Here is a 12961-nt window from a genome sequence, read left to right as displayed (position 1 = left end):
ATTGCCTCCTTATGACAGAATGAACGTATGTATTTGTGGTAGCCCTAGAGGCCAAGAAGGTGGCTTTTAGTTCTCATGGTCTGAGTGCCTGGTTACCCAATATTACGTCTTTCTTTTGGAGGGTCTCCTGCTACAAGATGACCCAGGGCTTGACAGCAAGGGTCCTGAGTAAAAACCCCTTTCTGAGCCACTCTACAGGACATCCATGTAAATCAGAGCCAGCTGCTCTGTTGATCAGGTGAGGACTTAGTATGATCCATCCACCCTCCGTGGTATTCTGCACAGTCCATTCATCTGTATCAAAGGTGAACTCCATGTATCCCAAAAGGAATAGCACCAGCTAGACACTTGCTGGACCATAAAGATACACCGTAGCTGCATTAAGGATTTTGAATGCATGTCTTTTCACCAAAAATTGTGAGAAATCTTCAAAGCTACACTAGCAAGGTAGATCAAAGCCTGCATTTCTGTGTTAACAAAGCATCTACCTCTGTGCCTGAAGGGTTCACTGCCCATTCCACTTGTGTTTCAGTGTTAGTGCTCCAGATGTCAGTAGGGCAGTCATATGGTCATGATTGTAGCCATATGCCTTCAGAAGTTGTGTCATTTAGCCAGTAGTCTCAATTTAAGTGGGAGCTGCAGCAAGGAACCCTACCACAAATCAAATGGGTTATTTCGGAACATCCCATTTGTCCTCCCTCTACAGGAGGTAAACTTTGGTCTTACTGTGATCTACAGTGGGTGGAGGGTATCTTACTTACCCCGCAGGGGCAATTCTCACTGATGGAGAAAGCAAGTGATGGTTTCTGGCTCTCAGCTAGTGCTATTTGGGGTGGAAGATGCCTCATGCCTGTTGTTTTTGCCGTTGAGGGTTGCAGTCCCTGTGCTATGAAGAAGGTGAGCATTTCTGAATTGTTCACTCTTTGTTATTGTTATGTCTCCAAACTTGGGGCGTCTCTCCCACACAGAATGGCAGTTACAAGGCTGATTTACATAGCCCTGCCCTATTGGAGTGAGTGGAAAAACTGATCCATCTGAGGAGATAGGGAACTTAAAATGATTAAGTCCAACATTCCATTTCCCACAGTTTCCCTGAAAGAAACTTATAATAACAAATACAGCACACTAACAATGTATCTACAGAACACTTTATTTAAAAAAAAAAAGTCAGAACACAAATTGTTCATTTCTCAAAACAGACTGCATTATTTCAATTATGGAATACATTTTTGCAGCGGAAGAGTTTTAACTGTGGCTCATCAGTGGAGGCTTACTTTCAAATTACTAAAGGACAACGGTGTGTTCACATAAAAAAGGGGGCACAGTAGATATAGAAAATATTTCTATAGACACCATTACGACCAATCTCTACTCGCAAGCCAACCTGAGCATGGTCCAGAACTGTTTGGTCATTTTGGACAGGAGGAGGAGACTTATTAAACATGCGATAACAAAGATTGAAGATCACAGCTAAATTTTCTTCATGCAAGACACACTGTTGTCTTATTGCATGGCATGGTTTTCCTTGTTAGTGTCGGTTGTCGATGGTAGCTTAATACTATTTTTATGAGTGTTTTACAAGAGACACTTTCAAGAAAAAATTACTGGGTTTTGCTTTACCTGCCACATTGACAAAGACTAAAGAAGCTGTGCTGTTAATATGCCAAGGAAAAGGAACAATCTTAAATGAAAATCGGTAAGCCAAAGCATTTCTACATACAGATATGTTCCACTGTTATATTCCACTGGTGTGCTCTTATTACAGATTCATCTGAATTGTACCTGAATGTCACATTTCTGTTGTGAATTGTGTGATGACTAAATAAAAAGTGAACTGGGAAAAGCTTTATTTAATAGCTGTGCAAAAATATTTAATATCTCCAAGATTTCTTTTTCTCATACACATGCGAGTCCTGGCCACCAATACTAGCTTAACAGCATCTACATAAAGTATGACAGCACATTTGGTATTTTACATGCTTTATTAAAATTGTATTCATATTTACAGTATCTGCAGGAACCATCCCTCCCATTTCTTACACTGGAGCACCCACACCCATGCACACCCCTCACTTCACAAAGATATCAGCCTAGGCTCCTTAAGCTTAGGGAGCTCCCTGGGGACTGAAAAGGGAAGTGGGCTTATTCATTTAAAAACAAAAGGGGAATGCATTTGGCCATTACACTGCTAATTAAGTTCATGTATATTAACATATATATATGGCAGTAACACTGAGTATTCCTTTACATTCTATATACAGAATGACATCAATTTTTTCCAGTCACCCGAATGTTCTAACTTCAGTCCTCAATGCTGCTTTTAGCAACTCATGTCACATTTGGGGGTTTCCCTTAAAACAATCCAAGTCTCTAAGCTGAAATAAGGCACAATTATTCCGATTTGATTGAGTGGGAAGGAAAAGCATAGAAGGCAGGTCTCAGTTGATAGCTTCTGCAGATATTTTCCTCTATCCTTCAGGAGAATCTATTTGAAACCCTGTAATCTGCAGAGATATGAAGTAGGTTTCTGCCATGGAAACCAATGGCCCACAAACTAGTTGAAGTATTCTCATTTTATTACTTTTCAGTAGACAAATTTACTTGGGATTCCTTAACTAAGTTTTCCATTTAGCGCCAAAGGAGTAAAAAAATGGCATATGGAACATTTAAGCTTGTAAATAACAAACTGTTCAAAGGCTTCAACATGCTAAAAAGAACACTTTTCTTTGCATTTTCAATCCCTGCACCCATTTCATTTATGAAGCCTTTACAGACATTACAGTTACAAATTGCAACAAAAAATATATATTTGGCAGCACAAAGAATGCCTAGTAATCAATTTTTTGTTGAGAGGATGATGTTCTTGTACAAAACCTATCAAGTTGTTTTCCACAGCAGATGAACTGTACCCGAAGACACGGCATTCTGTGATGGAGAATAAGAGATTGCAGTTCCAAAGGCCCCTGACTTTGGTGATTTACAACGTTCATTCCTGTTTAGTGTGATCCTTGGTATCTTCTTCATCTGTATATTCTGATGGTTCCTCTCCTGGTTTTAGCAGTCTACCCACATAGTCATATTTTTCTAGAAAAGGCATGTAGGTATTACAGTCAAAAGCTGCATATTATATTAAACATGTTTATATAAATGTTTATATCTCCTCAGCCCATTAAGTGAACAGAATATTTTAAAAAATGTGATTTAATACCCATGATAAAAGGTTGTATTGCACACACCTAAGCTAATTCCTTAACTTTTTTTGTGTAAAATATATCCTCATATGGTGGAAACAGAATTTCTAAAATGCAAAGGCTAGTCTTCCTGAAATGCAAATGGCTTCTTGACAGCTGTCACTATAGGCAGAAACCTTACTTGCCCACTGCATTCATCCAACAGCAACGAGTGCCAGAGCTTAAGTGAGTCTCCAGGGAGTGGAGGCAACTGCCTCCCCCATCACCCTCCCCTGGTTGGCTGAGAGGCCACAGTAACTTCCTCCTGAGCTTCAAGGACTGAGTTGTGGCTGAGCAAACTTCAATTCAAGAATGATTCTACAATGCTGCAAATGAACTGTGTCCTCTGAAAAATCCATGAGCAACTCATTGGATAGTGATTTTGGAATTCTGGAGGTGCCCCAGCTGTTAGTGATCATTCCCAGAACAACAGGAACTCTTCCTACCAATGCTGGCCTTTACACAGGCACAATGTATCCCATCCTTCGACAAACTGGTGCCTTCCAGAGGCTTTGGACCCCTTTAGCCCCAGCCAGTAGAGTCAATAGTACTCTGAAAATGAGGAAAAAGAGCTTCCACTGCAAGAAAAAAAGTAGCAGCTCCCATCTTGCTTGCAGCAAAAGTAACAAAAGGCTAGGGAGGCAACTGTATAGTCAGAACCAACTGCCTTCACATCCTCTTGATGCCTTATTTGATCTAATATTTTTATTACTGTGAGGAAAGGAGGGGCCCTGTTATGCTAGCCATGGAAACCTAGTAACTGTATCCTATAGCTTACACAAACACATACACAATACTTACACATACTAAGCAAATGTTTATAGGCTTGAACTATGACTTTTTAAAACGTAAACTGCTTCAAGATCTATTTGATAGTAAGTGGTCTATAAATGACAAAGAAATAAAACTGAAAATCACTAGCACTATAGTAAGATATTATATGGTTCGGAAATTACTGTTGGTTCAAAATGCAGCAGCCAGAATGTCAACTGGAGCACGACGCAGGGAGCATATCACCCCTGTGCTTTATCAACTCCACTGGCTCCCAATTTGCTTCTGGGTCCAATTCAAAGTGCTGGTTCTGACCTTTAAAACCCTAAATGGTCTTGGACCAATGTACCTGAGGGACCGCTTACGCCCATATGTACCTGCCCGGGATTTAAGATCATGTGCCTCTGGTCTCCTTTGTGGGCCTGGAGTGAAAGACGTTAGACTGACAGGCACGCGGGAGAGAACTTTTTCAGCTGTGGCCCCCAAGCTTTGGAACGCCCTACCCCAAGAAGTCCACTCTGCTCCCTCCCTGATGGTTTTCTGGAGACTTCTGAAAATGATCTTGTTCCGGAGAGCCTTTGGGAGGGACTGAAGGTACAGCCTGACATTGATTTTATGATTTTATGCCCTCTATGTTAAATTTTACCCTTTTAGTCCCCTTTAGTACCACTCCCTATATATATGTATATATGTGTGTGTGTGTGTATAGTATTTTGTGTATTTTAATTGTATTTTATGTATTTTAATGTTTTTGTGATTTTATTGTTTACAATTTTATCATGTACGTGTTTGATTTTATTTTTGTAAGCCGCCCTGAGTGCCCTATTATAGAAATATTTTAAATAAATAATAAATAAGATATCAATTTCTGTACAGCAATTAAGAAACATCCTTAAAAGCACCCCCAGCTGACTCATTTTCCATTTGACTTAAAAGAATATTCCAATTAAAAGATTACCTTTAAATTGCATTTCCCATTCTCTAACACTTTCCATTTGCACAGCATTTAAGTCCGATAAGTCGTCATATTCATCTCTAAGTGCATCTTTGTCTAGACAGAAAGTTGCTAGTCCCCTTGACGCATCTCTGCCAGCAAATATTCCATAAGGGCCCTCTGAAAGTGGGAAAAAACACAAACGCATATATTCAATCATATTATCCATTCAGAATAATATTGAAGTTTTCTCAAGTTATCCCCCACCCCCAAATGTATTGTTGCTAAGGATTAAGAGAGATAAAACTGCATGCTTGTTCTGGGCAGAGTATTACTTAACCTAAAATCTGGCCAAACTATTCACAAACATGAACTTTCCTCTAAAAAACATTGTTCAAATGAAGTGAAATGTCCAAGCTAGCAAAGCAGGTCACTAACTCAAAACAATACACAGGCCATAGGATACATTAATTGATTGGGTTAAAGAAACCAGATGTATTTATATAAAGTCTTTTAGCATATTCTGCAATCCCCAAAACAATTTAACAAGTATGAAGCATTTTTCTTGGTACCTAGAGACATTGACAGTCATTAAAAATTACTGTAACAGAACTTGGCAACACAACCAACGTTTATCAACATAACCTTTGGAAACAACATAAGAGGAATCTTAAGATTACATAACAGGCAACCACTAAATGGCTTTTGGAAACAATGTACAGCTTATTCAAGGTACTGAAAATAAGCTTCATATTTTTATTTCAACAAATGGAGACACTAACTACACACTTATACTGAAAGAAGTTACAGGGTATTAGATTCATCACAGAATGATAACAGTCTTTTGATTAAATAGTATATGAACAATTTGTGCTGAATTGGCTCATATAAGCCTATCAAGAAACTGCTTCAGGAATTATAAGATCACATCACAGTAGAACTTATACGACCTGTAAATACACAGATGATTTATAACCAAGTTTTGAAAAATAACTTTCTGTAACATTTGTCCACATTGCAGTACTAAGATTTCAAGCAAATACACATCTCAAGGCTTACATTCAGAAGCGTTTTCACATTCATGAGCTTAAAAGTGTTTCCGCATGTGATTTGCCTTGCTATGCTTGGAAAATCATTTTACTATTCTAGTTTTGGGGTTGGAGGATAGACCCCCCATTAAGTAATTGTTTAGAACAATGAAATACATTTGAACACAACTCTAGTTTAATAGAGATAAAATTTTATTAAGGGCTATGGTTTATAGTACTGTACAAAAACAAAACTAAACCAAGAAGTTATCCATACAGTAGTCTCTAACGATCAGTACAATAACACAGACACTAAGGGTTGTATGCAACAAAATTAACTTGCAAGAGCTGTCTTTACCTGTATTGATATGTTTTTAGGTTGTTGTGTTTTTGTTGTTTTTAATGGGTTTGTTATAATTTGTTGTAATGTTTATTGCTGTAAGTTGCTTTGGTTTGCTTTTCAAGGAAAGTGACTAATCATCACCACCACCACCACCACCACCATAATCCTGTTCATATAAGGACTTCCACATCTCTTCTGAAGGTTCCCTCACCTTTCTGGAGCAGATTTGTGGGGAGGGGAGAGCATAAGGAGAAGTTCTGTTGTACAAGCAAGTTCTTGTGCAAACATTTTCACATTAATTGGAGCCAACTCAACCTAACTATCTTAGTGTAATCCTCAAACTAAAGACACAAACACAAAATTAGAGAAGAGTCTGAAACATCACAAGTGATTCTTAGGGGGACAGGTCTATATCTTTTTCTGTGATTAGGACGACAGTTTTTGGGGTTAGCAACCTAAAGTTAATTCTACACAAACTTTCTCGCACTGGTACAAGCGAGCCCAACTTTGGTAGAATCATATCCAAATGTTTGTTTAAAATTTCCTTATGTATGCCATGAATCTGTAAGAAGAATGAATTTCTACTGGTCTAATGTGACTAGATTAAATCAGATCCCATTTCTGCATGCAATTATGGGGAAAGGAAAATTCCAAAAATATCTTTAAATTTTTGTAACATTTTGGATTGCCTAATTAAAGTATTGCCATAATGTAGATTTTGGCATTTTTCCTATGGGCCAACATTGCTACCTTTAATTTTTGTACAACAAAGTGTTTGATAGAAGGCTTTAAATAGAATTGTCTTATATATGATTTCAAAAAGGAAGCCTTTGCCCCTAAATCAAGCCGCAATCCTAAACTGAGTTACTAGAAAGTTGTTCTTATTTCTGAGTAAACATGCATTGGACCACGCTGTTAGGTAAGCTTCCACAAATCCATTCATTGCTAGCAAGTACCATTTCCTACCCCTGCTCTGATGACTGTCCTAGACTATTCTGCATGTCCACCTCATATAGCTCTCTCCCACCAAGTGTTTGCAGAAGCAGCAAAAGCCACGGAGAAAGGGAGAGAACTCACCATTCCTTCTCTTTTTAATCATACTTTTGTAAGAGTAACAATAATAAAAGGGAAAATGTATCTGTGAATATATAGGGGGAATCACAATAAAGACAATGACAAGATGATAAATACAGGAATAGAAATAGTAAGGCCCAGGAGATAGCAGTAGTGCAATTATATGAACATACAACCAGGACTTACAAGGTTTAACAGTATTTCAACACACTATTTGTTGAGCTATGAGTGTGTACTGGTTTTCAATGAAATTGTTAATATTCATTTGCCTAGCAATAATGTGAATTCATTATGTGAGTTTGTCCATGAAAGCCATATAATGACCCTTTCAGTGTAGATATCATCAACTTTGCAGTGAGCATGGCAATGTTTACACGGGTACTATAGGGAATGCAATCTAAGGTGTCCTCAAAAATGTTAAATAAAGACAATTCTGGATTAGGTAAGGCGGTTCTGTTTAAGAAAAACTAACTTCCAGAAGTTTTCAACTGTCCACCACATGGCAGCAGCATCCAATCTCATCACAACTTCTATAGCACTTTGGTGATACAGGTCTATTAATCCTGTGTAGCTTTAATGGGTACAAATGTCATTAATGAATCACCTCTAAACCATTCTCAGACACATAGGCTGAAGATTTGAACTGTACTTTGTTCCATGTCTCTTTACAACTTTTCTCCTTGGCCCCACACATTCTACCAATGTTTCAAGTTATTAAAAGGATCACTTAAAAAAACTATTCTAGACTCAAAGGAAAGCACTGTAGGAGTCATTTCTTGTGTGCAAACTAATGCCGGAAAAGAGTGAATCTAACAACCACCACATATGGAAGTTGGCACGATTCCACTTGTGGGGAAAAGCCAACTAACCCAAATTGATAGAAATACATAGTAGAAGTGTATGTGCATCTCAAATGCAATCCACACACTGCAGTCAGACAGTCAGGAATAAGACAAATGAAGATGCACTCTTGATGCATCTATTGTCCCTTGCAAGACACTAGTTATGCTTAAAATCACTTTGCATGCCCAAATCTTTCAAACAGGGCCCATATCTTTGCTAGAATGAAAAAAAATCAAAACGCTTCATTATACTTGGGCCCATGACTATTTCCATTAGCATCCACAATAAGACTTGGCAAATTAAAGAACAACAAACCCATATTTTTCAAACTTGGAAAAGATAGACGTGGCACTTTGGTGTGGGGCAGGTGCATATGGTTTGTGGAGAATGGCTTCCCAAGTCAAACTTAGACCTGTGCCAGGCTTAATCTGACCCACAGGGTAAAGGTTCCCCCCACTGGCAGTCTTTAAACTCAGTTTTTATAAAAGACTCTCAGCAAGGGAGGTACAATACAAACTGGTACTTTATTGGTACTTAAATCAAGCTTAAACTTGATATTCTTAAAACTAGATTGAAATGCTGGAAATGTAACTCCTCTGGTGGATTGTGTTCTCCTGTGGTAGGAATGCCAGCGTGCCATCAGGTGGGAAAGAAGTATTTCTCCCCCCCCCCTCAAATTCTCAGTTCATAAAATTAATGATCCCAGGGCAAGTTATACTTGTTGTGATAACAAATTCTATAATTTGTAAATTTTAAATAATAAAAATAATGCTTCATTATGCAACAGTGTTCAATTACAAATGTCTGGAACTAGCCAAAATGGATGTTGATGAAAGGTATAGAAGATCTGGGAGACAAATTAGATATATTTTGTTTATTATTTTCGATATCAAATAAAGGGCACTATCTAGCCAGAGCTAAGCATTTTTCAATGCTGGTTTCAAAGGCAGACTAAAGCATAAGCATGAACCTGACTGAAATCAGCAAGGTGAAAAAATGCATAAATTTGGCTTCTTGTGTTCTATCAAATCCTTTGTGGGGAGGTGGTTCCCAGGTCTGGGAGTTAGTAGCCCATTATGGATGGGATAGCACTCCTCCTGAAATAACAGGTATGCCATCTGGGAGTGTTCCTAAATGTGGCCACCATGGCCAGGAGTACCTACACCTGCCCTGGGCTCCTACTGGGAGGAACAGCAGGATACAAATTAAGTTAAATTAAAATTAAATTAATTAAACACACCCTGCTCCAGCTTATTGGCCAATTATAGCTGTACTTGGACCGGGATATCCTAGCTGCATTTGTCCACACTCTGATAACTCCTGATTGGACTACTGCAGCACAATCTATATGCTTTCCTTAAAGTTTTTCTAGAAGGTGCAGCTGGTACAGAATGCTACTGTGCAGAGAAGCAAGATACGATCACATTACATGGACTCTGAAAGCACTGCACTGGCTCCCAGTGCATTGTGCTACTCAGCACAATGCAAGATGGTGCTAGCATACAAAAACAGTTTAGGACCCAAATACCTGAAGGAGATTCTTTCCCACTATCAACTGACTCATGTTTTGAGATCTGCAGGGGAGACCTAGCTTGTGATGCCCTCAAGAAATGACTCAGAGGATCACCACACAAGACAGGGTCTTGTCAATGGTCTTGCCTGGGTATGGAATGCCCTTCCTACTGAGATCATGACCCCCCACAGAGGGCAACTCAAGACCTATTTGTATCAGCAGGCCTTTGGAGAATAAGAATGGAAGAATTTGCACTTTTATCATTTAGTGCTGAGTTGTCTGCTGTACTTTGTACTGTGCTTTTACTTTGCTGTACAAAGATATAAGATATATGACCAATTATAAGAAATAAAATCGTCATCAACATGGGGTGATCACATTTTGCTTACCAGTCCCTATTTTGTTTTGGATTCAGAATCCTATGATTTGCTGCAGTCAGAAAGTTTAGGTTTATAAGTCACCATTTCTTTCAGTGTTATATTGACAAGTTTATGAAGGATGTCTCATTTATTCATAGTTCATTTAGAGGCCCATCTGTGTCAGAAGGCTGAAGATCTTGTGTAGGTGTCTTCCGAAATACTGTCCAGAAATGTATACAAACTTGATTAATTTTAACTCAATTCTTGTCCTATTTTTCCTTGACTACCTACTACGTACTTCACTAAAGATCTCTGTGAACCTATTACAATTTCATGATTTTTTAAAAAAATACTAAATAATGTTTAATGGTCAAGTCTGCTTAAATCCCATGTACTTAATAGGACTTACTCTCAAGTAAACATTTCCCACCTACTGAAATATAAATTAGCCCAAATCTAACCAGACACAAGACAAATTTTACTCTAACTGCCAAGAACTTTGTTCAGGTAAAAATCAATTAGACTGTATTTCTTTGTGCTTAGGACTAGGGCAGCTCATCATCAACTTATGTTAAACTCTATTCTAGTACAATTATGTGCAATTGTTGAGAATCTTGCAGAAAAAGAAAACAATTAGGTCTTAATAAAATGACACTGGATTTCAACTCTTGTTGCAACAGGCTGGCAAATTTCTCTAGTTAGAACAGTTGATCAAATTCCAGAGAATTAAATGTGCATAAATAGAAATAAAAGGAAACAGGGCAGTCTCAGGATGTCTTAAAATCTGGGAAGTGAACATGCCCAGGATAACTTGTTCACTCCAGGCAACCCCTACAAGCACAAATACACAGGTAAAAGGGACTAGATATCTGAAATTAAATCAAGTGCAAACAAGGTTAGGACTGGAATTTGGGTGCTTGATGTGGTGCTCATGGGCACCACGGCACCCTCAGATATTTTCCCTAATGCTCACTAAGGCCTCTATTTTCTGGTATATTTTAAAATTTGAGTGTTCTGGTTTAGTTGGAAGGGGATTGATTACCTGTTTTTGTGGAGATGTTGTCTGCTTCTTTGTACATTGTTTTGGAGTGTGTGTAAGCGTTTGGCCTTTTGTTTTGGAGGGGAGGATTCTTCATCAGTTTTTCTTCTGTGAAATGGGTATGCTACAAGCTACTGAGACTGAATCTGTCCAAATCTTTTGTCAAGATATATGGAAAACTAAACAATGGCCCACAGACTGGAAACGTTCAGTATATATCCCACTTCCGAAGAAAGGGGATCCCAGGGGATGCAGTGATTATCGAACTATTGCCTTAATATCCCATGCAAGTAAAGTAACGCTCAAGATTCTACAACAAAGGCTCTTACCATATATGGAGCAAGAAATGGTAGACGTCCAAGCTGGATTTAGAAAGGGAAGAAGCACCAGAGATCATATCGCAAACATACGTTGGATAATGGAACGGAGCAAAGAATTTCAGAAGAAAATCACCCTGTGATCTAGGGCCTTCTCAGTGGTGGCCCCCGAATTGTGGAATAGTCTCCCCGAGGAGGTACGCCTGGCGCCGACACTATTATCCTTTCGGCGCCAGGTTAAAACCTTTCTCTTCTCTGAGGCATTTTAATCTAAGTTAATTTGAGTAAATGTTGTAATTTTATTTTAGATGATGTACTTTTATATACTTGTTGTATTAGATCCTGTAATTTTATTATTGTATATGTTTTTATGTTCACCGCCCAGAGAGCTGTTTGCTAGTCGGGCGGTATATAAGCTTAATAAAAATAAAATAAATTTTGTGGTTGCTATGACAGTTTCTAAGATTTCTAAATATGCCCAAGACCCAAAAAGGTTAGAGACATCTGGACTAGAGAGTTAATAAGACTTTACATAAAGCAGCTAGACCTTATGGTAGAGGAGATCTTCTGACGCTAGCTACCCACGCGGGTAGGTAAAGCAGCCAGCCAGGTACCCTCTCTTACCCCTCCCCCTTATACCTGCTACTGGGTGGGCGTTATTCCCTCCTTTTCCCTCAACGTCTGTCCCAGCCCGGAGAGCCCAGGAGGCATTCACGTTTCGCGCCCCAGCCGGACGGGCCCGGATCAGGAAGGGAGCACCCCTCTCCCCCCTTTTTTTCCCTCACCGGGCCCGTAGAACTTGCTGCCTTTGGTCACGTCGAAGACTTTGCCGTTGACAGCCAGGAGGATGCGCGGCGTGCGCGCGCCGTCGTATTCGCGCAGCTGCTCCAGTGTGAAGTCCCGCCGCTTCATACGGGGCAAGGAGTCGGCCTGGCTCTGCTGCGCCGCGCCCCCCGCTCCGCTCCTTTTGCCCCAGCGCTTGTAGAGACGATAGGCCGCCAATGCCACAATCGCCAACACCGCCAAGCTCAACAGCATGTCGAGCCCGCTACCCCCGAGCCAGTTCCCGGCCGCCGTCTCCTCCGGACGGCTACCGCCGCTGCCACCCCCGCCTCCTTGTTCAGTCCTTAGCTTCCCATCCCCATCGTCCGCCATCACTGCCCAGCCAGCGCCTGCCTGAAAGGAACCGCTCCGCCCCACACGGGGAGGGTGGGAGGGAGGCGCAGGCGGGGTACATTCTGAGTCTTCCTTGCCCGGCTCCGATTGGCCGGTGGCGGGGACACGTCACCCACGCTAGCTCGCGCCTAGCAGAACGAATGAGAAACAGGCACACGCGGCTGCCCAACGGCTGATTTCCACCTTAGGGAAATGTTTCTCTGGGAGGAGGGGGCGAGGAATATACAGGGAGAATGGGGGGGGGCGCCTTTGCCCTCACAAATTCTTCGCGCTCACGTGGTACTAGGCAGACGCGCTCAGGATGCTGAAATAGTCGCGGGCGCTGCACTCAAAT

General features: G+C 40.2%; 1 protein-coding gene across 1 annotated transcript; it reads right to left on the bottom strand.

Annotated features, from left to right (window-relative positions):
* Positions 1–1963: 1963 nt before the first annotated feature.
* PGRMC2 (progesterone receptor membrane component 2) lies at positions 1964–12671 on the bottom strand. The gene is made up of 3 exons (XM_061585052.1): positions 12237–12671; positions 4960–5115; positions 1964–3084 (listed from the first exon to the last, which is right to left on the bottom strand). Exons 1-3 carry the CDS (start codon positions 12604–12606, stop codon positions 2987–2989), a joined length of 624 nt encoding a protein of 207 aa, XP_061441036.1. The 5' UTR covers positions 12607–12671; the 3' UTR covers positions 1964–2986.
* Between the last annotated feature and the right edge of the window lie 290 nt (positions 12672–12961).

The sequence above is a fragment of the Rhineura floridana genome, chromosome 9, assembly GCF_030035675.1.
Source record: "Rhineura floridana isolate rRhiFlo1 chromosome 9, rRhiFlo1.hap2, whole genome shotgun sequence".
Taxonomy (NCBI): Eukaryota; Metazoa; Chordata; class Lepidosauria; order Squamata; family Rhineuridae; genus Rhineura; species Rhineura floridana.
The sequence above is the reverse complement of the archived record's forward strand: the minus strand, read 5'-3'. Positions and strand labels throughout refer to the sequence as shown.

Bases quoted from the DNA above. Each gene is read 5' to 3' on its own strand.
- PGRMC2 (XM_061585052.1), bottom strand. From the start codon at position 12,606: ATGGCGGACGATGGGGATGGGAAGCTAAGGACTGAACAAGGAGGCGGG. The intron at 5,116-12,236 runs GTGAGGGAAAAA...TCCCACTTTCAG, and splicing joins CAGCAAGTTCTACGGGCCCG to AGGGCCCTTATGGAATATTT. The intron at 3,085-4,959 runs GTAATCTTTTAA...TGCCTTTTCTAG, and splicing joins ATGGGAAATGCAATTTAAAG to AAAAATATGACTATGTGGGT.